This window comes from Malurus melanocephalus, unplaced genomic scaffold (assembly GCF_030028575.1).
Source record: "Malurus melanocephalus ecotype Western Australia unplaced genomic scaffold, MMel_1.1 scaffold_168, whole genome shotgun sequence".
Lineage (NCBI taxonomy): Eukaryota > Metazoa > Chordata > Aves > Passeriformes > Maluridae > Malurus > Malurus melanocephalus.
The window spans coordinates 259,124-282,551 of NW_026623400.1; the positions used below are offsets into that span (position 1 = coordinate 259,124).

General features: G+C 41.7%; 1 protein-coding gene across 4 annotated transcripts in view; it reads right to left on the reverse strand.

Annotated features, from left to right (window-relative positions):
* AFF2 (ALF transcription elongation factor 2) overlaps positions 1 to 23,428 on the reverse strand; it is a 299,561-nt gene that overhangs the window by 35,508 nt on the left and 240,625 nt on the right. For 3 of the 4 annotated variants that reach the window (XM_057372256.1, XM_057372255.1, XM_057372253.1), the window contains 3 exons: positions 5,874 to 6,036; positions 4,355 to 5,374; positions 2,107 to 2,231 (listed from right to left, as the gene is read on the reverse strand). In XM_057372256.1, coding sequence (XP_057228239.1) covers positions 2,107 to 2,231; positions 4,355 to 5,374; positions 5,874 to 6,036 — 1,308 coding nt within the window. The remainder of the gene's footprint in view (positions 1 to 2,106; positions 2,232 to 4,354; positions 5,375 to 5,873; positions 6,037 to 23,428) is intronic. The other variant, XM_057372254.1, reaches the window with a different exon arrangement.

Consider the following 23,428-nt stretch of genomic DNA (forward strand, 5'->3'; position numbering starts at 1 on the left):
GTGACCCTTTAAAAATTAATTGTGCATCTTTGCTTGCTCTACTGAGCCCATATATTTCAGGAAAGAAAGAGAGAAATGTATCCAAATGCCTAAACCACAGCAAGGGAGACAATGGGAGCTGTGAAAACATAGGTGTGACCTATCTTTCCCAGATTCCTCCAGACTCCTGAATGCCTCCAAATTTTGGCCCAGAGATCCGGGTCTGTCTGTCAAAACAGTCTTGTACCCATTAAAAAGCCCAGTGAAAATCCCCAGTGTCTGCCTCAGGGAATTTGGCTCTTTGGCACAGGTATCAATTCTAACAGGAGAGCCCTAAGGTTCCTACCAAGTGAGAACATTCACCATGGAACTTCACCTCCTCAAGGGATGAAGATCACCAGCACACCTGTGGCTGACTCACCCTCACTTCTCAAAGTCCTCATGTGGAGAGTTCTAAAAGAAAACTCAGAACTTTTGGGAATAAAAGACCAAATGGCAAAGTCTGTCTTTCAGCCTTTTACCCSTGAAGTGTCATTTTCCCCCAAGGCCTTGAACTAAGGCCTTTCTTCTGCCACCCCTTAAAAACTGACTTAACCCTCTGGAGAACAAAACCACTCCTRACTGCTTAAAAATTAAATTTTTACATTTCTAGAAATTTGTCTTCACACAGTTCATCCARCTCCCTGATCTTTTGGGAAATACACTGATCTATATTCAGTTGCACGCCTATGGGAGTTGAAAACCTGAACTATCAAAAAGTATTCAATTTTTTTTCAAGCAAACTCAGAAAACACTAGTAAYAAATGTAGTGTGATCCAGGTCTTAGTTACTGCAGTGGAAAAGAAGTCAGAAAATTTTGTTTCAAAACTTCAGGCAGATGAGGGAAAAAGCTAGCATATGGAAATAACTATTGATGGACACAATTATGTTTTAAGAGAGAATACCAAAGGGTTGAAAACGCTGAGGAATCAAATTAACRACCTGGAAAACAAGCTCAAATTAAGAAACATCAGGTTGGGGGTGGATCCTTAGGGCCTGATGGTGATAAGAAGAGAAGGATTTTTTTTTTTAATGGACTGTGGAGGTGTTGGGGATGGATAATCCTTGATTCCCTCTGCAATATATCTCTGTTCATTGTATTTCCAGCAACGACAATCAGTCAACACCCATCATGATGTTTATCCAATATACAACATGTCACAGATCCCATTGTAGCTTTCAAATCATCTTCCTTTTCCAGACTCCAGCTCTGATTTTCTCAGGGGCTGAATGAAGGCCTAGCTCAGGGACTGAAATTACTCCACAATGTAGTAATTTATTATTCTAGTAATTTATTCTTACACCAGAATAAATAATATGATGGTCAACCTTCTTTAGTGTGCTATTTCATAAATTATTTTTGAACTTTATCTAAATGTAACTACTATTATCCTGAAATGGTTTTCAGAAGCACATTGTGATTTTGATTCTTTGCTTATCCTAGGGYGAAGCAGAAAGAAGTACCTCATCTCAGAATCATAAAAGCACAAAATTGGTAACAGAAGGGAATGCACTCTGGCTATTTATTGAATGTTTGTCTTGTGACTCTATAATCATTATTTCTGTGGCACCTGTTTGCTCAAGCATTATAGCCATCTGTGAAGACACCCAGAAAGGCACAAACTGTTGGATGGTGTGTCTGCTGAGATACCTGAGACACTCAGGRTGGTCACTCCTGGCATTGCTGTGCACACAGTTAAAACAAAGAGTCACTGAACGTGAGGCAAAGTCACTGTTTTGCTCAATACAACTGGGAACTCTTATGAAAATTATTAAAAAAAATAATTTCAGGCAAACAAAACCTATTTTTAGCAGGATTCTCTGTCCACAGAKATTAAAGGTGATAGAGGCAAGAAAGAACACTGAAAGGGGGTTGAGGGGTACACCAGGATATTGGCGGCACCCTGAATTCCTGCAGTCCATCAGAAGGAAGAATGAATCTCCTCCAAAACCATGAGGATTCTCTTCCAGCTGGATGRAATACCAATGGCTGTGCCAATGGCTGTGAAGCACATCTGACTCAACAGCAGACACTGACAGAAAAGCAGTGTGAAATCCCTCCTGAATGTCCCATCAAACCCCACTTACTCTTTAGTGCTGGTTATTCTGTGGTTCGGTATTGGAGAGATACAAGGTGGCAGCAGGCAGGAAGCTGGAGGCTCCTCCAGGCGCTGCTTCTTGCTTTCAACAAAGGTATCCAGGCTTTCCGTCTGCTTTAATACAAAAGGGAGAGCATAAAAAATTCAGCATTTACTGGGAAGCACAACTTCCCTGGCCACTAAATCTCAGTGTATTTGCTCTAAAGCAGCAGCAGTTCAATACTGGTCTAAGAGAAGTGAAAGTCACCTGAAATCAGGGCTAAACGTGCTCCAAACACATGACATGAAGTTATATAACAAGRGACATAGCAGGTAATTAGGGAGCAAAATGTCTAGAGTGCTAAAGTTATCTTCTGTAGTGCACTGGAATTYAATTAATAATTCAGATGCAACCACTTGATAGCACCAAACCTTATTCAAGTAAATAGCTTTTACTCATTGACCTAAGAGAAGCTGATGGGAAAACTTCTCTGGGTAAGTATTCCTCACAGGACTAGGAGTAGAGGACTGAGCTGGGGTAGTCATYAACAGCAACAGCTTGTTTGAAATTTGCTTTGGAAGATTCTCTGATGCATGACTTTTGTGCCTGAACGAGGATGATACAAGTAAAGCTGATTATTGCTCTGTCACTGGAACCTTCATATTAGCCTTCAAGCCCACTAGTAGATGGCTAAAATAAATCTTTTAATAGCRTGACTTAGAAACACAAATTAGTCTCTCCYTACCCTGCCTTAACTGTTGGTATACCCTCAAGTCATCCTAACTGACTTGTTTCCCCTTGGGTAGCAGTGAACAATCACATTGGAACTGGAGGGGCTGACTCAGAGTACAGCTCATGTTTGCACAGGCCCAGAGTGAGATTCTGCATTTTGGTACTTTCTGATTCAAAGTCTCAGTTAAGGAAATAATGTGGTTCCAACTTTTATATAACCCCCCATTATTTTTTTTCTTCCCAGGGAGCCCTCACTTTAGTTGCCAATACTACACTTGTGTTTCAGTCAAGATTCCTTCTCCATGATACAGACACTCCACTAAGTTACTCAGCAAGGATTATTTCTGGTATAATTAATATGCACCCTGGTGTACTTAGAWACATGGTGTACTTGTACACTTAARTATGGACAWTTATACATCCCTTTCCTCTTTTTTKTCTCCTTCYTTCTTGCATCTCTGTRGTGTGCAGCTAGAATATAARATGAATAAAAACCTGCTGAGTTTACTCATGTGATTATTTCCACTTAATTCAACAGGGAAGGAGCCAGTGCAGTGACTCATTTAGGCAGGGGTGCAGACCCATGTCTGCCTAGCATCATTTGTCTTTTTTCTGCATTAATTCTCTTGTACCACTCACTGGACTGCTCAAACTCAGGATTTCAAGAACTCCACCAAAACAGACAGCTGAAGTCACTTTCACAATGATTTATAAAAACTGGGGTATAAAAAAATACACTCTGATGACTTTTCACAGGCAGACCAGAGCACAAGCATTTCAGCTGGAAAAACTGACTACAAAAATTCATTTAGGATATAAAACTTCAGTTTCTTTTCTGAAAACACATTCAGTTTGAAGTGCGATGTCATATCCCACARGATAGGATACCCTTGGGCATAAATAACACATAAAACACATGATAAAACATAATGCCTTCAGTCAAAATGTATTTGCTTTTTCAGGTAGCTGTGTAGAGAAAGCAGCTAGTTAAGTAAATTATATTTCTATGAATCACATTTGTTTATACCACAAAACAATATAAAAACCAAATTCACCAGGAGCATAAGCAAGCACCATTCCATTGACTTTGATGATGCCTGTTTAAACCAGTGGTGAAAATGCCTTAATTCTGCAGACAATAACCCCCTCCCTTCCAAACAGAAGTCACATTTTCTGAGTATGGCTGAAACTGCACTAATATGAACTCATCACTTTCTGCAGATTACACAACACTGGAAACTAGTAGGTCAGTGGGCAAATACAGTGAAAAAGCTTGTACGACAAATCACAAAAAATACATTGTTTATTGATTTTGTCGGCTGGGGTTTACTTTTTACTAGTTTCTGATGTTAATTTGCAGTGCACTTGTAAATGCCTGTCCTTTGTAAAACCAATAAAGCCTCAGTGCTGTGATGCCTCCCCATGGCCCAGCTGCAGGTGCAGCGAGGAATCACTGCCTGTGGTCCTGACCTCCAGCGTGCTCAGGAACTCATGTGTTCTCCTTTAARCAATGAAAATGACTCACCTTGTGTTTCCTTTTGGATTTTGTGGAGGGTTTTTCAGCTGCTGGGGTGGGGGACTCTCGAGATGGTCGCCTGTGTTTCACAYTTGCCTCCCTTGGTTCACTTTTCACAGACGTGGTCTCAAAAGTTTCCTGTCCAGGTATCCTAGAGAGTAAACTAAGGTCTATTTTCACCCACAGAGATTTGACCTCTTCATATTCTCTGAGTGGKGACAGAAGTTCATTTTGTACGATTGGGATAGGTGAAAAGAGCTGCTCCTCCAGGTCGTTGCTGGTCTGGTCGATGGACGTGTTGCTGCCATTGCTCGTTAAGCTACTTACGCTGAGGATGTTACTGCCAGAGTCCTTCACTTTGACACCACTGCCAGAGCCAGCACAGGCTGGCAGCACCTTGGCCTGCAGGCTCTCCTCCTGGTCTGTGTTGGAGTCAGAAGTAGATGAATCTGTCTCAATGAATTCCCGGGACTTCGGGACAATTTTGCTGGGGCCTCTGTACTTTTTCTTCTCAGAAGTGAGACCTGTGCTGGTTCGTGGCTCTTTCCTCGGAGCTGTCTTCCCAACTGCTGCTTTAGTTCGAACCTTTGGCTGCTCGGGGGGTTCCTGTGTGTCTTTTTCTTTGGGAGTGTTGCTGGTATTATTTGGTTTGGGCCAGTTATACTCTTCTACACTGGAAGTCCTTTCTACCTTTTTGGGTTGCTTTTTCCCAGTAGTCCTTTGTGAAGTTGGCTCATTATGAGCTGGTGACTTCTGCTTGGAGCTTTTTGCCTCTGGGGTTTTCTGGGCAACCCGTGGTTTGGCTTTCTCTCGGATGGGACTAAGGATCGCCCGGTCTTTGGAATCGGTCGGGGGCAGGCTGCTGCTGAGCTTCCCTTTGTTTGGCCCTTCAGCCTGCTGGTTACTCTGGGCCTGGGAGCTGCTCTCGCTGTGAGGCTCATTCTGATTGTTGATGATGGTCTTGTTGTGGGGGTTCACCTTATTGAGCCATTTATCCAGCTGCCATTTGTTAGTCGAGGGGGGCTCAGGCTGCAGATTGAAGGATGACAAGGAACAAATCTCAGACAGAAGCAGTGCTTTTCCCTTTCAAAGAGAACTTTTTTTAATGTACCCTTTTATTTCAGTCAACTAGTGGTGACTGCTAGTTTTATGGGAGTATTTATGGAGTATTTATGGTTAATTAGGCTTCCTTATCTGGTTTACAACGTGGCCCTGGAGGAATTTAACACAACTAAAAAGTTTAGCTAGTCCCTGAAGACATAGTTTTGTCATGTTGCCTTTCCTTAGTCCCAGATGAATMCTGTGTCAATAAAATCTTCCCTAGCTACTGGCAAAAATCTAAATATTTCTTTAAAGCAATTCAAATGTAGGCCAGAAGGATTCTTCCAACAGCTAGAATCAGTATGTGGGTCATACATGTGAAACGGCAAAGAGAAAAGAAGTCAACAGCATCAAACAGCACYGAACTCCACCGTGCCCTAAGAAGGAGCAGGATTTTGCTCCCCTGACCCTCTGGGAGTGGCGTTACCTCTGGCGTGGCACTGCGGGACTCCTCGTTGCACTCGCTGTCGCTGGAGCTGCTCTCGCTGTCCGAGTCGGACTCGGAGCTGCTCTCGGACTCGCTGGAGCTGCCGGAGCCGCCGCTGGAATGGGCCAAGCCGGTGGTGTGTGCTGCTGGCACTGGCAGGCTGCTGCAGGGACAAGGGAGAAGATCCTCTCTTAGAGCTTCCTGCAAGTGCTGCCCTGGGGGAGCCACCCACAGTGAACTCTGGTCACCCCSAATGTCCCCAGTGTCACCCCGTGTCGTGCAGCACAGAGCTGTGACAGCCCCAGGGCTGAGCCACCACGGAGCCACCAGAGGAGCTGGATGGGTTCGTGACTCACAGGACACACTGATTATGTTAATAACGTCACCATCATCATCACCCTCCAGTAAGAAACACTTCAGTGTCACAAGCCTGAGYTTATTAGGCCAATGATTGCAAAAACTAACAATCACACCTAAATAATTCATTAATGGAATCACGGCTTCTTCATTTTTTGCCAGTTCATTTATAATTTATGATCAAAGGAAGGACATCAGGCAACTAATATTGGACAGGACATTTTAAAAATTAATTTTAATGAATACTTTTACACTGCAGTGTACAAAAACTACGTCCTTTTGACAAGTCTCCAGGGAGTGCCCAAGAATTTTTTATTTATAGCTTTTTTCCTTCTCATATTTATGATAATGCAGTGAGAAAATAGCATTCATGCTGAAAATAAGCCTCTCTGTGAAATCCATTTTTTCTGCGTGTTCAACTGTCCTCCAAGATGTATTTATTAGCAGTGCACTGGGTGTCATTGTTTTTCCTCAGYATTTGTTTCTAATCTGAGAGGTCAGATGACCCCAGCTTTTAGCACAACAGAATTCTGCCAGTCTGAGTCTTTATAAACTCATCTTTAATTTCAACTTTTTTGTCAGGGRGATAACCATAAGGCTTTATATCTTTTCAGCTGATCTATACAGGGACTTTTTGATGATTGATTTTAAATTTGTGAAGCTGACAAAGCAAAGTGTTTGAAAATTGACACCATTTGYTAGTAGGCCTTTATGGATATTCAGTACTTCACTTTAATATATCATCCACCCTGGGTGTCCCATATTGAGTGATCCAGAGGTGCCTACAAGGTGTAATACAGCTTTGCCTCTGTTTCTRACTGCTTTTCTGTTTTCCTCCGAGAAGGATTCAGCTAAGCCAGGTACATGCTTTCCTTCCCTTTTCAAACCAAGATCCTCCATGCMTCAAGACGCCCTCTTAAAAAGGCACAGTAACCAAGAAACTGGAAAAGCCAGGAAAAAAAAAAAACCCAGGAAAAGTCAGAACAAACTGATGTGTGACCCTGCTCTGCCAGAACCTTTACAAGTATTGCCACTGGCTTCCGTGACAATAATAGATGGACTTTAATTTTGTTCTTACACTAAGCTATTTTCTTTCCCTCCTTGTTGGTAAAACCTATCGCTTACACGGCGGTTGGTAACAAAACTGTCTCTTTGAGCCTCGCAATGGCCCTGCAGTGCCCATTGACAAAACAGCTTGGTGCTTTAGGGTGCATTAATGAAACAAAATTACTCACTTGGGTAATTGCTACAGATCACTAACTTTGTTGCTCATTAAGTCCATACACTTTTTTTATTTTTTTTAATTCTTCTGGAGGCTCCTTACTCAACTGACTCAAGTGGAGCTACTTGGAAAATTTCAACTGGAAGTTAAAAGGCAATTCAAAGAACAAATGATGAAAACCTATAGGCATTTTCAAAAGTATTATGGAAAGCTAATCCCTGTTGAATTAAAATGGATCATATATTTTGTATTTAATGTAATTATTTTTGAAAACCATTTGTGAACTTGTATTTCTTCCTTTATCTCTCCTTTTCATTGAAACTCAAGAAAGTGTAAGAAAACATTTTTCATGCAATTTTTTTTTATAGCAAACAAGGAAACAGAAAAGTGGAGAAAAAGGAAATGTGTTTGTAGGGATCTTTGCCTTATACAATATCTTGTAATTATGGTCTTGTATAAAACATCAATTATGGTCTTGTAGAAAACATCAATAGTAGATGAAAACTGATTTTTCTTATTTAATGACAAATATTTCCAAGAAGAATAAAATAGAAAATGCTACAAGGATTCCCAAACTRAGGAGGCAAACATGGCAATTCCATTCTGTAACACCAGAATGAGACAACAGCCTTGAAGAGAGTGTTATTTATGKAATTACCAGAAGACTGAAGTTTTAATTTAAAAACAACTTTGTCCCTAAATCTGAGAGCTTCTCTCATTCTGTTTTTACCCGAGGATGGAAGTGAATTTGGCAATACCAGTGTTTCATCATTCCAACAGCCCCAGCAGTGAGTGGGCTGTGAGGGTAAAGAGATGCTCAACCCTCTGCAGCCTCTGCAGAGATTCTATGGGCACATCGTGCTGCTGGGGAGAGCAGTGAGAGCCAGGCTGAGGGGCTGCTGGGGCACAGACCCATCCCCCAGAGCCCAGAGCCTGCAGGGAACTCACACACCTTCACAAACACCTCAGCAGACCCTGGCAGGTCATGGTTCCTGCCTGGAGCCGTTTTATCCCAACCTCCACACAGAGGGGGTGTGGGGGTGCGCACACATCTGTGCACATCTGCCTGAGGACATGCTCTGCTCCCAGGGCTGGCGTGTCTGCTCTCATTAGGGTAACTGATGCAAAGAATAACACCTCTTATATTAGATCAAAGAAGGAAAAGGCGCTGCCCCAGCCAGACCTTTGCAGCCTTCAGACACAACCTGCCTTTCTGAGCACTCTGGCACTGACACTGCAGCTGGGATGTGCTTCCAAAACCACAGGAGCTGTTCTGGAGCAGACTAAAACTGTCTGACAAAGAACTCAAAGGGCGAGAATAAAACCATGGAAATAGATGGCAGCTCCAACCTGGCCTTATTTTCTGTCTTTCTGCACACCAGCCTCAGAAAATGCTGCCATGTGCCAAACATTACCRAGCRACACAGCTCAGCAAGCTTGCAGGCRCAAACAAATAGCTCAAAATAATGTTTTTCATACAAAATACAATGAGGTCATATTTTTCTTTCATCTGGGATAATAAAATTATGCCATGGCTACAGTGGGCAGTTTCATGCTGAAGGCATCGTTGTTGATCCTCATTACTAAAGTAGAAGCATTCATTCTCATCATGTAGTTTGGGTTGAGAGCAACAATGTATGCTTTGCAAAACAATCAGATAAGACCCAAAATGCCTTTCCTAGCATCTCACCATACTAAAGATAGAGAGATCTTGCACATAGCCACAAGCACAATCACCTCTTACAATGCAGTTCAGCAGAGAAGGAAAAAGTATACACACATTTCACCAACAAATGCATGAAAAAAAAATCTGCTTGTACTAAATAGTAGCCRTTTATGACTTTTTTCTTGAAATAAAATGCATCTCCTAGTTCAAAAAAATACTTGGTTGGCACTTTTTCCAGAGATTTCTGCAGATCTAAAGTTCAATCRCATTTTGAAGATGTTGGGCTAGATTCTGCAATTCAAGCAGCTCTTAYACAAAATAAACTGGGCTTCCTCACATAGGTATCAACTACATGAACTGAGGGTTGCCTCTTAAAGAGACTTTCAAMGCAAGCTTTGTTATGTTGCTAAGATCCAGACAAGGAATGCCAGTCCAGACAAGGTTTAAAATGGATTTAAAGCATTTTATCATCAGACAMAAGTCCTCAAAGTGACTAAAGAGGGCAGAAAGGACTGGTATTTGAAACTATTGAATTTTTATTTCCCAGCAGGAGACGAGCGCTCATATTGTTCCTCAGTGTTTGGGTGGACAATGTTTTCATTTCATGTGAACTGAAAAAAAAAAAAAAATTAATAAAAACAATGCTGCACAATGGAACCCAGCATTGTTTGGGTAAATAACACTTAGAAGAAAGCCAGTTCATTATTATCACTTGAGATTGGAGGCCCCTACTGAGAGCAGTGACCCGCTGTGCTGGATCTGTGTAAATACATGATGAGGCACAGTCCTTGGGCCAAAGAGCTCGCAGCGCAAACACTCAGAGCAAACAGCAGAGGTATTACAGTCATCCTCATACTCAGTGTGGGCCTGTCACATTCTCCAAGTGCAAGGCCTCTCTGCAGTTAATAGAAACATCAGTTTTGCCCTCCTTTTAAGTTTGTTCTCCTCATTTTCCAAGCCCTGTGCTCAGCGCTTGGTCCTGCAGGGTAGTGGGACGCGCTCTGCCCTGACCTTGAGCCCTGAACAGGCTGAGAGTGAAGATGCACGAGTGGCTCAGCAGGAGAGCCCTGACCCAGGCCACAGGGACCAGGGGCTGCTCACCCCTCTGCCAAGGAGCTCCTCCTGTGCCGTGGAGATGAGAGCTCTGGAGTGACAYCCACACCACAGGGGCGAGGGCAAGCAGACCTCTGTCCCTTGCAGAGGTCACCCTGCTGATGTGTGGAGCTGCCTGCACACTGCTAAGCTGGGATCCTTCCTGACACAGGAGAGCTGCACATCTGGAAGCAATCTGGATGGAAGCTCCTCTGCAGCACTTCCACCCATTTCCTTTCTTGTGCTTCTGCAGCACACAGTGTTTCTCCTGTCCCTGACCATTGTGCCCAGCATGGCCACAAGCGTGAGATGAGAAATGTCTTGAAGGAGGGACAAAAACCAGTACCACCAGTACTACCAACACCACCAGCATCACCAGTACCACCAGTACCACCAGTATCACCAGTATCACCAGTACCACCAGTACCACCAGCACCTGGAGCAGTTCTCTGCTCTTGCTCAGCTCAAACTTAACTCCAGAGCAGCCAAGGCTTGCAGGTGTGTGGTGCTGGTGGCTCCAGGTGAGGAGCTGCACTGACCTTGTCACACACCATCTTTCACTGCAGTTCACTGGTGYTGGTGATCTGCCCAAATTCAAATGTCACCCTGAAGCTTGTCTGCTTTTTAATTCATGGGTTATTTTTCCAAAGCCAATTAAAGCAGACATGGCATTATTATGTGTCTGGATCATTATGCTGCACAGAGAACCAAAGGCCTGATATGTGGCTTATGCTCTTTTTGTTCTTGTTGTCATCTAGACCATTATATTGTTTTCAACATATAATTTACCCTACTGTTGTTATAAATATCYTCAAAATTAAACCTGGTAGCTACAACAAAGATAATGTGAAATACTCAAGCTCATTAACCTCTAATAAGATAAATAATAAACTTTTAACCTTGTAAATACAGATGTAAAAAAAACAAAAAAAAGAGGTATAATTCAGACTGCAGTAGTAAAACTCATCAAGGAACAAAAATTCCTAACAAGTCCTTAGCTATCTCCCTGAACCTTTTACCAATTAGATGTAGTCATGTTAATTGCTGTGAGGAGAATTTGGCAAATAGATGGTGCCCTCCAACAATGGGTTTATTCATTCCAACCCTTCCTTTTTAGGGTAATGATGAATTGGCCAYTTGTTCCACTGCTCTACTCAGAACTCAAAATGTAAACTTCGAGTAAGCAGAGCATTGCTGGGCAGTGGGAAATTGAGATGGGAACTGACCAGTGAGTCAACAGCACATCCATGCTGGCAATGAATTTCCATTAGAAGCAGCACTCTACAAAGGTTGCTTTACTGCACAAGCCTATATTTAGGGAAAACTCAACCARTGAAATCTGGAAAGGGCAAGGTCTGTGCTGGAAAACTGACTACAGACTTGATAGAGTGGCTGATCTTCCTGTTGAGGCACCACATTGGGACTGAGATGAATTTTGCTTTGTGTCTGAGAAGAAAACACATCTGTGCATCAGTTCCTGCTGAGTAAAAGAGTGACTATGTGGCCTATCCTTAATCTGGCTTGTCTACTTAAAACGCAAATTCCTGAGAACAAAGAGTCTGATTGCACAGGGCACTGAGAATTGGGCACCCAGCTCTGAGCAAGACATTTGTGCACTCGACCACGCTGCAGCATCTACCAGAGCAGACAGCAGCACTTGCTCTTGTTTGGATACTGCTGTTCTCCCACTCCCCACATTCCATCTGAAGACAGAGRCACAAACCCTCTTGAGCTGCTCAGAAGCCAAGCCAATCTCTCCTTTGGATCTATTTCTAGAAAAACTGCAAACCTGATGGGCTTTACTYGGAGTTACTGGACTCACTGAATTCTGCATAAAAAAAGGCTGTTTCATTATTCTAGCAGATAATAATAGAGCAGCACCTAGCAGATTAATATTTAGTGTCAGAATTTAATGCCATAACTGTTCAATAACGATGTTTTATTTCTCTTCTATTCTTACACCATTATCAGGAAGTAATATTCTCTCCTAATTTGAAAGGGAGCTGCCATTTTTTTTTGTAAAGAATTGTTCATATCTTTATCTTCAGACTTACATACRACGGCCATTAGATTGCTTTTTAAAGAAAAGGATTGCTCTGGATGATTTGTTCACTGCCTTTCCATTGGTTAATATTAAATTATTTAACATCAGGCTGGTAGGATTCAAATCTAAACTTTCAAAGATTGAGTTGACACAGGAACTGAAAACCTGTATCAAGGCTTTTAAAATATTAATCASCGCCCAGGTCAATGAAATGAAATAAGGTGTGGAAATTGTTGCTTCAGCTAACATTAGCACGTGYAGTAAGACATCACTCGTGATGGTTCTCTCATGTCAAAACACATGGAAAGGGAAAACCTCTCTGATATGTTATTCAGGATGTGGCAGCTGATCTGCCTGTATCACTCCTGAGCACTGTAATGCAAGCAGGAGCTCTGATTTATTTTGAGGGGGAGGGTAATTTACAAAATGTTGTATGTAAAAAGCCACAGCCTCATTTTACTGTGCTCAAAAGTAACAGTTTTAATCAAAGACTGTTTATAAYAAGGTTGATAGAGTTACTGAAACAGATTTTTTTCATATACATATAACCCTTTTATACTTCCAGCTTTAAAGACCATAAAAAAAGGATAGTAAAGATGAAAGAAATAAAAAGAATGACAGAGCTAACTCCTATGAGCCACAATCTATGTCAAAGCAGAACTAAAGTGATTGACAGCTTGCATTAGTAATGAATAGAGTGGGGAAAAGCTGCCAAGAATCCGTAACAAGGTCAAAGCCTTCCAATAAAGAATTACATTAGCCACAAATCCTAGGTGGAACTGTGTATATRCAACTGCAATGTGACTTTAACCATGGCTCTGTTTCTACTGTCCTATTCCTTTTCCAGGTTTTATTTCTGGGTTTCAGTGAGTTCTAACTCCTTCACACCTGTGATAAAGAACAGGTATAATATATCAAACTGTCTATGACATTATAAAAAAAAACAAACAGAAGAGGAGGAATTTTAATGGCACATCTCTAAAGGTGCACATAAAAAACTTTCTGAACTATTGGTATGGTAATGACTCTCCTTCCAATATCACAGCCCTGTTATATACGCTTGACATGGAAGAGAAGGGGATTTTGCATATTAAAAGCAATATTGTATCCATGATTCGTGCATGCATCACTCCGCTCACCTCAGAGTTTAGAAACTATTTTGTGAGCACGATATCATTCGGGGAAAGCAATGTATGTAGGCTTTTTGATGTACAATATTTTAGTGAATAGATTCAAGTGTCAGAGAGCATTATTTGTACTGCGCCCTGATGTGCTACTGTTTGCCTGGCATCTAGAAGAACAAGGATACTCTCTCTTACTGTGAGACTCCAAAGGGTCTCATTTGATGTAAATGGAACCATTTTATTATATCAATATTGCCCCACTGAATCAAGCTAGATATGAGGATTGATACATAGAAACTTCTTTATTTTCCGCAAAGGAAATGCTGGAATACTGCATCTTTCAGTATTTTGTGCATCATATTTCAGTATTTTGTGAATCTTCTGTGAAAGTGCAGAAGCACATATTCACCCCTCTACTGTTCACAATTTCAACTTAATATAAAATGTTTTTAATGAGTCAGTTATTGACACTTTGCTTTAATTTAYTACAGCAGAAAGTCCAAGTGTGGTCATGAAATAAACCGTCCAAAGTGAACCTCTAACAGCAAAGTGCTGCATTTTTTCTCATTCATGTGTGGCAGAAACTTGGGCACACAACATTCTAAATAAAGTACCCTTCTCATTCTAACTCAGTTCCGCTTCATTTCTAACTGAAAACAGAACCCAGCTTGCAGAGCCCAGTGGGAAGAGAGCTGGGGGCTATGGGACCAAATCACACTGGTGCAGATGGATCCACACGACACCTCCAACTCCTCAACATTTCCAGTCTCATCTGTTATCTGAGGAATGCTAATTTTACTATGCTGAGCAACCAAGCAGTAAGAAAACATTCGAAAGTAGGAGTTTTTTTCTCTTTCYCCATGTAAAACAACCCCTCTGAGCTTGAAAAGGTGCCAAAAGGCATATCCTGAATTTCCAGAGCTTTACAGCACACACACAGTCGTTTAAACCTGTGCACTGAACAAATGTCCCAAAGTGAGCTCGTGWAACCATTGGAGGATTTCCCCTCCAGGGGAATCCCTTGGGAGYAGATCAGCAGTACAACCAGTTTGAGACCAGAGGAAAGGGGAGGAATTGGGCAMAGGAGTCCCTGCAAGCCACAGGAGGGACAAAAGCCTGTTGCRGGATGTTAAAGCCATCCTTTTTTAGAAAAGACCCAAGATTGCTCCAACTGTGGCTATTGTCAGGAACGCGATGAGTAAAACAAGCAATACAGAAAGGGGCAGAGTTAAAAACTGAGTACAATCAGAACAAATTGGGCAATATTGCACTAAATGAGCTTCAGCTGCTCACAAACTGGTGGCAATCTCCATGCATTATGCACTGCACAAAGCACAAAACTGCAGGATGGGTGCTGCAGGCTGGGGTGCCTCACAGGCAGGAGCTCAAATGACTGAGGCACAAATAATCCACCTCTGTGGAGATGGTTGCTGCATCTTTGAAAAGAGAGACAGCCCCGTGGATGGAGAACCAGCCCCACATTCCAGAATCCTGCTTCAATTCCTGTGTCTCCCTGGGATTCAATGGGAAAAATAATTGAATTCCTGGCACTTTCCCCTGTTATTAATACATACAGTATTGTGATACTCTAAGCATATTTACGTTCATCAGATTGAATTTGTAATAACAGGGACCACAGACGTACAGGCACTCATGAAAACCACAAGTAGACACTTGGTTTCATTGCTGCTGCCATAACAGTAAAAAGGAATCATCATTATTAATAATGGGCAATTACTCTGAAATAGTTTTTAAAGAAGTATTCCTAAAGGCACATGATGAATTTATGGCACACCACCAGAGCCTTTCATGGATATAAAGATGTACTTCAGCACACATGACTTGTTTTTTGAACAAGGAGAAAGCTGTCTAGTAAAATATTAATAAAGCTGAATGCTGAATCATAGGTATCTTCCTTAAAATTTATTTTAAAATGGGGTAAAATGCTCCATTTGGAGTGAAAATCTTCTGTATATTTYTGTTTAAAATGATCTTCCTTTAATGCTGCTGATTTTAGCCAGTTACATAATACTTTGCTTCATAGATTTAAAAAAAAAAAAGTATCAAATCTACTTAGGATTAAATATCATCTTGAAGGATCTTACGTTAAGAACAGAGCTAAATCKTTAAGCAGCATCCACCCTTAATTATGACATACGTAGGTATTAAGGAAAAAAAGGTGCTTCTCTGAGTGATAAATGGACCTGAAGATCCTTYACAACATTCACTATAAATCACAAAAGACCATTAATAAACAGTCAGAAAAAAAATGACAGTTGCTACAAGTATCTGCTCTCATACTTTGCCTAATACTATCACTGTCATGTTTAAACCTGACATCTTAAATCTTAGACATGAAAACCCTTTAAGTCAAAAGGCTCATCTATTTTAAACAGAATTTTCTATGCTTGTTATTTTGAATGACAGCAAAAGGAAACAGAGAATCTTTAATTCTTATCCGGCTGGAAATCTTTCCTTTCAGCCTTTCACATCAACCCTAAAATAAAAGGAAGATCCTAATAGCTTCTGCACTTGCTGGGATCTTGTGGGCAAACAGCTCCATGTCTGCCAGAGGGAGCTGCTGGTGCTCAGCACCACTTGACTCTGTGGGAGCCAAGTCAGAACACTGCAAACACAGGGACTGCACCGCCTGTGCGCAGGCTGGGGACAAGTCTGCTTCCATTTRCACAGGAAAGAGTAACTGGGACTGCCAGAATTAACACTGCCTGCTTTCCTAACCCAGGCTGAGAAACTGCAATGCCTGGCAGAGGCAGTGAACATCCACCTGGGAGTGTGCAAACATTGTATTACCCCAAGAGAGTTCCAGGAAAAGAGGGACCTGAGCATAACATGGGTTTTGGCAAGGGGGTGCTGAAAAATATCACTTTTCAATATGGAGAAAATATTTTAGATCTTCAGAATTAGTTATGTTATTTTTACTTAAAGCCTTCCATCTAAGATGCTTGCTTTGTGGACATTTATGCTCCTGAGTTACCAGAAATGGACTTTTCAACATTACCAACATCCATTTTCCCCAGACTCAAGAAGGGTTATTGTATCAGCAATGATTTGTTGAAGGTCTGCCAACAAGCAAAGGTCAGGAAAACCCAAACCCCYCATGGATACAGAAGTAAATAGACAAAGTTCGATCCCTCTTGCACTTTTTATTGTTTTCCACTTGATAATCATTCCTTTAGCAAGGTGCAAATGTGTCCTTCACACATCTGCCTAGACAGCCTCAATCTCTAAGTGGTCGTGTGACATGGAGGTTACTGATTACATGAAGCTCTTTTGCTCATTAATGACAAAAATCAGTAGCGAGATGTCACTCTACAAGCAGGGAGAYGGAGAAGTAGTGACTTATTTTCAGCATTACATTTATAAAATATCCCACCCTCTCAAATWTTACCTGCAATATTTGGGGTATCACAGACAATAAAGCTACATTAATGAAGGACAGTACTCCAAAGTCAGTCCCTACAGTAGATGGCAACACAAATGGTTCCAGACTGAGCAGGACTGATGGTTTTGGCAGCAAGGTCCAAGGTGAACACCACTGGTGCTTGCATCCMTGAAAATAGGCAGGGAGAGACAGAGACACTGGCCCAGGGCTAAAAAGCTTATCCTGAATTTCAAATCAGCACTAAACAGGATCTTGCTGGATCATTATTTGCACAGCAAACCCACAAGGCCAGTCTGTAAATTCAGATAATGCCTTCAAAATGCTGGAGCAGTTTAGCATCTATTCACTGCTGTGTTTCCTCCTTTGCTTTGTAAGTGAAGCAACATCCCTCAATGTTTTTATAAGTGATTTGTGCAGAGACTGCTGAGAGAAAACATAGTGTGGCAGCATGTTCCTCCCACCACAGTCAGGCTGGATTCCTGCACCAACAGACTGTCAATGGGAGTTTGACACAGGCAAAGTTTTGAAGCTGAAAGCTCTACTTGCGAGTTCTGAAGTGGAGAGGCTGTTATTTTTGCATCTGAATTCAYCCAACATCGCTTAACGTCTAGGTTACAGATGGACTCAGGATCCCACACTTGGCTCCTGAGTGCAGATAACTCATGCTGCATATCTGGGGTTTGGGTTCAAGCCCATCTTGAATGTAAGTTTAGAATGGAAGAAATACATGCAAATAGCAGGCAAATTATAAAGCACTGCCAGCTGTTTTCTTCCACTTACAAGGCCGTTTCTGAGAAAGCGAAGTGTTTTTTTAAGTGCAGGGTGGAATATGGGAGTGATGACAAGCTGGTATCCCTGAGTTCAATGTGAACCTGACATTCTCAAGTTTAGGGTGTCTCTTGTTCCTGACACATGCTTTCCTAGGCCTCTGAGGCTACATTCTTTATTAAGTTTGTTGAGAAATGGAACAGTATGCTCACAACCTTTTTTTGGATCCCTCCTTGAAAAATATCTGTGTTCTATCTGTGCTTTAATGACAGCCTGCTGCTCATTTTCCAAGAAAATCCATGCCAAAAGTCCGGATAACATTTAACTCACAGGCTGGTATACACAGAGCTGGCCTTGCAGGTCATGTTCCCAACTGAGTAATGCACTCATTATATTATCCCTGGCAAGTCTTGCAGGTTGGAATTTTCAAACAAAAGCAAACAAAATCAACTTTTGTTTTGTGATTTGATTATTTTTTAATGCCACAGCTTATTCATTTTGGTTTATTAATTTGTTGGTCCAATGGTTTTTATGTGCTGCAATTCAGAATGGGTSTCTCTCTAGTATCATGTTTTATATAGATATGGGAAATGAAATGTAAGTCTGATACAATTACGGTTGTATGCCATGCAAGACAATACCGTAAACACGACGACAGCCTGGAAAGCTGCTTAGCAAAATGATCTTAATATACAAGGCAGTGTGAAAATGTAAAAAGAATCTATAATGACAACAAAGATTAGCCATTTGCTCTCTAACCTTATTTACAGAAGCAATCAGAGGTATTCAGGTCGAGTTAATGACCCTGTCTCCAATTAATTCAATTGTCTACAAACAACACTGATGCAGTGGTTGTCTCAGAGTCTGCCACACAGTCTCTGAGGGAATACATAAGACTCCATTAAAAGTGACAATAATAATGCATTTATTACTGTAACACTATTGTATTATAAATAAATTCCTGATGTTAAATTATGCTCCACGCTTTAACAGAAATTCAATTACTGAAATAATAAAAAAGATGGTGTATTTGCCAAGTGCATGGACTATAATTTGGCTGCTTAGTTACCAGCAGTTGGCTGTTTTGCAATTTCTTGTTCATACAGTATTTCTTTTGAATAAACGCCAGACTTTTTCATACAAATTTCATGAACAAGTTGCAAAATGAATTTTTGAGCTTTTGAATCCAATTATGAAAGACATAACTAAATCTATTATTGAAAAAATATTCTTGAAAGCCCTTCTTGCTGTTGTTCAGCTCTGTGTAGTAATTGAGGTAAGCACAGGTGCTGTTCATTATGGGCCATTGTGCACCATCTGAATTCTGGGAACTGAGGAATTCAGGCGGTTTCAGCTCCGTTTGTGTGAATAACAAACAGGCGTGATTCGGAGGTTGTTTGTACAAGCTTGCACATCGCTCTTCTGGGACTCCTAAGACACCTGCTTACCCTTTCGAAGCCAAAACAGTATCATTTATGTTCTGGCTATTCTTCGTACAATGGTTTTTGCAGAAGCCACATATTTCTCCACCCCTCTTCCCTCAGGCTGCTATCAATGGCGGAAGTAGGAACAAAAGAAAACAAAGGATAAAACCATTATCTAGTGGGGACAAGAAGCCTTGGAGAAGCTCTTTTTGGCTTGATGAGATTCAGGCAGGGAAAATGTGAAAAAATAACTGCTTCTCACACTTAGCATCATTCCCCCTCTCAACCAGTTTCCTGTGGTAGGCTGTTAAGCATAAAATAAAATCTTTTTTTTTTCTCCTAACAGCAACCTATATTCTCTCTTTGGGGTTTGGCCATGTATTCATCTTGCCAATGCCTCTCCCACTGTCTCCAGATGTTTTACAGGGAATACATGAARAGATGCATGCACCTTGCAAATGAAGAACTGCTGAGAATCTTACTGGATCCCACAGGTGCCTGCAGCCATATGGCAGCATGTACGTGGGTCCTGGTTCTTCCAGGGATGACAAACTCTCACCTCTGCCTGTTTCAAAACGTGCTGTCTCAACGATATATTTCTGGTGACAGTGATTATTTACTTTGCACTTCTATTTGTTGATAWATTGCTAGCACTTATCAGCAGAGATGTTATCAAAACATCTGGGGATGGAGTGTGTGGAGAGCAGCTCCAGGCAGCCCAAAGGAAGGAAACACGGAGGGGAAGTTCCTGCAGCCTCAGTGTTAAAGGTACTTTTGTTTTTACCCCCTCTTACACTGATTGCAGTGCAACTAAAACTGCCACAGTTCAAGTACTCCTGGGAATATATCRAGCTCTTAGGAGATGCTATCAGACTACGCTTTGCAGAAATCAGCAGGCACAAGAATTCCTTGAGCGTGTCAAAGATTCAGCTATAATTCAACACCTGCAATGTGATTTCTCAAAACTCGCAGCAACCAAAGTTAGATGACTTATTCTCTGAATTAACCTCTGTCAAAAGCCATGTACAATTACAACAGCAGATTTCAGYGCCACCTGAAAGTCAAGTTAAGACCTGGGGAGAGGAAATAATCCCATATAACAAACAAAAAGTTGAAGAAAGGCAACTACTTTCCTGAACTTCAGAAAAAACAGGCCTTCAAGAAAGMAGGCTTGGGATTTCACTGGGCTGCAGGGCTGAGGATTTTACTGTAATAGAAACTGACTGGCAACATGGGAGAGGAACATATTTACCTAGGATAAACCTACAGACTTCTAAAGRGGGCTGAGCTGGCAGAAAGTGGCATCCCATTCACAGGGTCTGACTTAGTGATGAATGGTAGAATGCTCCTCCASCCAGGGAACCAGAAGGAATCTGAGCAGAAGTAGATAATTTCTTCCAGATGTGTGTGGTCAATTAGCCACACATGAATAAAGGATTAGGAGAATGAAAAGAAGAAGAMGAAAGAGGAATAAAAGTAGACAAGGAAAAAAAAGGAAAAGGGAAAAAAGGAASAGGAAAACAATGAAGAAGAAGAAGGAAGCTGTGAGCACTCACCAGTCCAAATCCAGTTCAGGAACTTGAGGTGAAGGAAGTATTATCACAGCAGATTACAGATGGAATTAAGTTCAACAGCAAAACAACATATGCAAGGATGAGGAACAAAAGGAGTTTTGTTTGGAAAGGTGGAGATCAAAATTACGCCTGCCTTTAAGCTCCAAGTCTAACATGGAAGTGAGCTCCAAGAGCAACCACAAAGCTCCACAAAGTTTAYGTACAGGTACTGCTTTTCCCTGGGAGTGTGCCATGCTTTAATACACTGGTGTCAATTATTCGGGGCTTGGGCTGCAACTTGTAAGCAAACAGTAAATTAAATTCCTAAAAAATGTATCAACCCTGTAGARCATCAGCTCTGAGAGAAACAGCTCCAATCTCTGGGACTAGGCAGAGTACTGATTTTTGCTGTGTTTTTTTTGACTTGTATAAACACACTTAGTGCAGCCATCCCCACAGCCACTTGCACTTCTGTAGTGCAAGAAAAGAGACCCAGGAGAGAGACATTTTCTGTGGATTTGCTCAGCTCAGTTGCTGCTGCTCACACGTGGGGGAGCTGCTCATCATGTGATAAATAGATATTTAAGGGGGATAGGCAAGACAACTTGCCACAGCCATCTCTTCATTCTCAGCAAAGCTGGCCAACATATGGGGGGAAACAGAATCTGTGCTTTGAAAGAAGGGAAGTGTGAGCAGTGGCTGGTGAGGGTATGGGATCACAGCCACCACACCACATCTCAAACCTGGACAACCTCGATCCAGTGCTGGGCTGTGCAAGACCAGGGGGCATCAAACACAAAAAAGAGATTATATGTAAAGTGTGGCTTTAAGGAAGAGTCCAGAATTGGAAAGAATATGAGAGCTGAAGAAAGCAACTGATCAACGTAGGGATRAGTTATTTAAATGTGGGATCAGAAATAAGGCTTGAGATGCAAAGAGATAATGGGAGGAGGGTGACTCTAACAGGCAGATTATAATTACTTAAGTGGCAATTTGGCTGGGAAACCAGGATTAACACCCTTCACTCAAATTCTTATGAGAAAGCAATGAAATCATAAATGGGAGGACCTTTGCTTTATGCCAAACCTGAAGCAGCGACTCTTACAGCACAGTGGCCCCTAACAGCATGGAAGGTCACTGTTTCAAAGGTGGCATGGGGACAGCAGCCATGTGTCACAGCCCCAGGAACCCCGAGGGTGCACCTTCCCCAGCCCTRTCAAAGGCAGCTCTGCACAGCCCCAGGAAAGGCTGGAGGAGAACAGCCCAGGTGGGCATGGCTGGGGGCCAGCAGAGCATTTAGCTGTCATTATTGCTGCAGCAGATTCCCATGCACTGCAAAGGAGCCCTAATGAGGGAATGTTAATTTATATCCACTCACAAGAGCACAAAGGGGCTCAAACATTGGCCAATCGGGGGCCCACCAGGCTTTAAAACTCAGATACGCTGTGGGATCAGAGAAAGTTATAGACATSATAACGTCTAATAAATCAAATAAAAATGGAGAGCAGCCAAAGTAAGTTCCTGCATGTCAGATATTAAATATGACTAATGTTGTTTGACAGTGTTCCACAGAAGGTGCATTGGAGTCTCACTTCTTCCTTATCATTATCACAGAAAGAGAAAGGTAAAGCACTGCAGGAATATAAATAATTTGAAAAGCCTCATAGACAATATTCTACTGTGCGCCTCATTTGCACTTAAAAAAACCTGCCCTACAGACCTTATGTACTTTTAAGATTCATCTGAAAGATACATGAAGAAGTCTTCCAGTCAAAAATGTACATATTTAATGGAATTAGATCTCTAGGCTAGAAAATGTCAGAAGAAAAGGAGAAATATTAAAGTGAATGCAGGGTGCTCCTTTCTAGTGCTTTCCTGCTTTGATAAATATCTTCTGGGATGTCATTTACTAGAAAGTCATGATTTAACAAAAAGAAAAACTGCAGTATAAAATATACTCTCTTTATTGCTGAAGTAAGTTGCTATTTTCATATTTTCCCTCTGTATTCAGCTTTTGTCAGCCAGAGGCCTTGATATTTGCTTTTATATCATCCCCATTGAAAATGCAGTGATTATTGCGAAATATTCAATTGCAGAGCTCTTCTGATTACATGGCAAGGGGAGATCATAGGAATCCGTACTGCCACAGCCCTTTCTCTGCCTTCCAGCCTCGTGCGAGGGCAATCAAACTTTAAAAAAAATGAAGAAAAAGTAAAAGGCCYTGATTGCAGTGTTCAGCAATCACCCCGGGCCCAACGGGCTTGAAAGAAATCCTCTTTATCCTGTCACATCAKCTCCAGCTGCCTGAGCAGAGCAGCAGCTGAGCATCTGCAGAGCTCCTCACCCTGCACTGCTGGCAAAGAGGAACCACCTGAGTTCTACCCCAGCCTGCAGAACCCCCTGGCCCGCTCCTGTCTCACACTCAGGGTTTTTCCATCTATTACAACTTATTTGGAGGGTCTGCAGCCCCACTGGTGATGCAGAAGGCTGTACCAGAGCTCGTCCCCCCAGCAGGACTTGAGGAGTACAATCCTAATTAGCTCTTCCACAGAAAACACAGCAGAGCGCTTAGAAATTCTCCCCCAGGATAACCTGACAAAAAACAAATTCTCATTAAAAGCAGCATTGCTACGCRCAAGAAAATTTCAAACTCCCCTCCAAAGTAACGCGTTTCTGTTGGGAAAATTCAAGTAAAATATTTTGAGTTAATTTCATCTGCAATGAAATATTTTGTTTCATTAAATTGACTTAAAATGTTTTATGTAATCAGTTAAGCCCAGAGTGCAGTCCCTGCTGAGAGCTTTAAGTTGGCTGCATCCTGTCTGTGAGGGATGTCTTGCGCAGTGCAATGCAAAGCCAGTGGAACCTTTCGATCAATTTAATGAAAGTGTGTTGCTTTCAA